Below are 3456 nucleotides of genomic sequence, written 5' to 3'. Positions count from 1 at the left end.
AAAAAAACGCTGTTAAAGGGCAAAAAAGGTAACGCAATGCCGCGAAATTCCCGCTTTTTTTTTTCTTTTGCTATATTCAGTTATAATTTTCTTATAGCTGGGTGTATTTAGTGTAATAAAGGCACTTATAAAGTTCTAAGTTTTCCTGTATACATTCCTGGTTGCACATGTAGACAAAACTAACGTGACCATTATCTCGTCACGACTTTTAAAGTCTAATTTTTACTTTGAAAAATCTTTATAAATGCTTTGAAATTATACCAGAGGCTTTTCTTGTTAACGTACACTAGTCTGTTACTTAGTTTGGTCGTGACGTTATTACCTTTGATATTTCTATACAAATATTATTTTAATTGACTAATAACCCTATAAATAACCCCAGAAAATCAAGGTCACAGTAAAAATAGCTTTTTGTTTGATTATTAAACATCTAAGAAGCTCGTGGACTTTTATGGACTGTATAATTTCTATCTTTTATTCATGGCGACTGCCTTAATCAAATTTCTCAGACGTTCAAGCCACGTTCGATAACATTTTGAATATTTTAAAACTCGTGATGATTTTATTGGTATTGATTTTAGACGTCGATCATTAATCTGACAAGAGAGAGAATTAAAAGTTTGCGATAATCAAACACGTACCGCTAAGTTATTAGACAGCCGTTTACTTATTCAAGAAAACCAAATCTCGTCAAGGTCATTTGAAAACTTTTAGCAACATTGAATAGAGAAAACGTCAATAAACGTATAATGTGTTGTTTTATAGAATTACTGGCTGTAGTTTCGTGACGTGTCGCTCGCTTTACACGTTAGCCTACGATTAAGAAGTACTTAAAAACAATAGCATTTTATTTGGAAAGCGTTAACTGTCGACATACAGAAAAGGGCGTGACTTCTTTACAACTCGTTATCTGCAGTAGCTGACGTTCGTGATTGATTCGAAGTCCCGCGTGCAACATTGTCAATGACAATTGGCTTAGTAATTGATTAATGCAAGCTAAAGTCCGCCAAAACAGTTCCAGGTCCTTGGCTTTGTTTTAGTTATTTTTCTTTATTAAAAATGTGTCTGGAAACGGTAATACTTAAATAGTTTTCTTTTGATCTTTCAATTAGCCTTCAATAAATGGGTCAGTTACTTTAGTTTCCTCCACCAGAGGAAAGGTTGTCAAGTGAAATTATAAAAACATTTTGAGATATTAGATAGAAATTATAGCAAATAATAATTATGATTAAAATACTTGTTTATTTTCATGTATACTCCCTATTATCCGGGTGTTTTCATGTATACTCCCTATTATTCTGGTGTTTTCATGATAACTTGTGGGAAAACACAGTTCTCTGTTTGTTATAATATCCAACGTTCTTGTGCCCGACATGGCCAGGTGGTTAGGGCGCTCGACTCGCAATCTGAGGGTCGCGGGTTCGAATCCCCGTCACACCAAACATGCTCGCCCTTTCAGCTGTGGGGGCGTTATAATGTGACGATCAATCCCACTATTCGTTGGTGAAAGAGTAGCCCAAGAGTTGGCGGTGGGTTGTGATGACTAGCTGCCTTCCCTCTAGTCTTACACTGCTAAATTTGGGACGGCTAGCGCAGATAGCCCTCGTGTAGCTTTGCGCGAAATTCAAAACAAACAATCCAACGTTCTTGTGTGTGTGTCATTTATTTTTAGTATAAGTAACTAAACAATTATGTTTTGGGTGACATTACATTGTTAGCTTACTTAAATTTCATGTTTTTTAAATGTACGTTTGCTTTATTTATTTTTATTTGACGATTTTTGTTTTTTGTCATGGAAACAGTTCTGGGACTCCTGAAGACCATTGTGGTAAAGAACATCATCAGTTTTGGAAGAAAGCGACATCTTTTAGACAATCGTTAAGAGGAATTTCTGATCCCAAGTCTTCCCGATTGGTTAGGTCTGTTTCCCAACATCAAGTTGAAAACAACGATCGGAAAGAGTGGGACCGAGAATGTGGTTCTCAGATGAACTTAAGCCTCTCTTACAACCGTAAGCAACATTTTCAGTCAAAATCCCGTTTCAGCCAGGACTTAGAACATTCAATTCTTTTGCATAAACAATCCCAATCCCTTAGTGACAATGATACCAATCCAGTCATGGCTGTTCCAAACCAAACTTGTTTTTTGGGAGAGACGAATCAAATCAGTTTAAACTCCAGTGTGACATCACTGGCAACTCAACATCTGGTATTTAATAGGTCCGAACTGGAGCACCGAACTCCCCATCAAAGGTCACCACGTAAATTAACCAAAGATTCTGGGTACGAGACCAGTGCCCAAGGAGAGTCAGACTACATCAATATAGATTATTTGGGCGAAGATGGAGAAAAGGACATTCAGACTTCCTCGCTAACCGCCGTTCGGGGATACTCCGAACCCCAAACTAGCCAATGGGCTTCAGCTCATGCTGTAGCAAGCAGCAGGTTACGTGACAGGTCCGACAAGGAAAGTAAAGAACTATCTGGATCCAGATTATCTACAAGTTGCCTTTTGTAAGTACACTTTTCATTAAACGTTTCCGTGAAGAATGCCCAAGGAGTGTGTGGTTTTTTTGTGATGATAATTATTCTTCCGTTATATAGCTAAACTTCACAAGATTATTGATATTCAGATGACACTTGTGAAAGAAAGTGTTCAAATACATAATAATCATAAAAACCAGACTATTTTCAGTCTCAGGAATACAATAAAATACCGAATAACTTCCTGTACAGGATATAAAACTCGATGAGATTGAAAACAATCTCATGCGCTCGACATATTTCGACGTTTTTACTGCGTCATTCTCAGGAGTGCAAATTTTTGCAAGAATCAGACCTATTTATACACTTACAAAGAGCCACCTATTACAATTTACATATTTTTCATATTAAAGAATTTCACGCCATTTGCCAAAAATATTTCTATCAGATACGTCATTCTAAATTTGATATTTTAAACTTATTTTTATTATATTTAGTTATCTCAATATATTTACAAATATTCATACAATGACATTTTTAGGTTGTGCTAAAACAAAAGTTTTTTTCCCAATTGAATTATGTGTTCGGTTTTATTAGTATATTCTACTATATGTGAAATAACAATAAAAGAATAAATAACTACATTACAATAATATCTATTTATACCGACAGATGGCGGTCATGTCGTAGTGGCCTCGTGATCCACAACCTGGGTATTGTTTTGTTTGTTTGTAGTTAAGCGCAAAGCTACAGTATGAGCTTCCTGTGCTGTTCCCATTACAGGTATCAAAATCCGGTTCCTAGCGTTTTACGTCCGCAGACTTACCACTGTGAATGGCCAAGGTAGTTAGGGCACTCGACTCGCAATCTGAGGGCCGTGGGTTCGAATCCCCGTCACACCAAACATGCTCGCGCTTTCAGCCGTGGGGGCATTATTATGTGACGGTCAATCCCACTATTCGTTGGTAAAAGA

General features: G+C 36.8%; 1 protein-coding gene across 1 annotated transcript in view; it reads left to right on the top strand.

The window, feature by feature from the left end:
* The window catches only part of LOC111089698, a 33774-nt gene that overhangs the window by 26392 nt on the left and 3926 nt on the right, over positions 1–3456 (top strand). The window contains exon 2 of the mRNA XM_022402636.1: positions 1803–2513. Within this exon, the coding sequence (XP_022258344.1) occupies positions 1803–2513 (711 nt within the window). The remainder of the gene's footprint in view (positions 1–1802; positions 2514–3456) is intronic.

This window comes from Limulus polyphemus, unplaced genomic scaffold (genome assembly GCF_000517525.1).
Source record: "Limulus polyphemus unplaced genomic scaffold, Limulus_polyphemus-2.1.2 Scaffold7074, whole genome shotgun sequence".
NCBI classification, from domain to species: Eukaryota; Metazoa; Arthropoda; class Merostomata; order Xiphosura; family Limulidae; genus Limulus; species Limulus polyphemus.
Note: the sequence above shows the minus strand (reverse complement) of the source record. Positions and strands in the feature narration are given on the sequence as shown.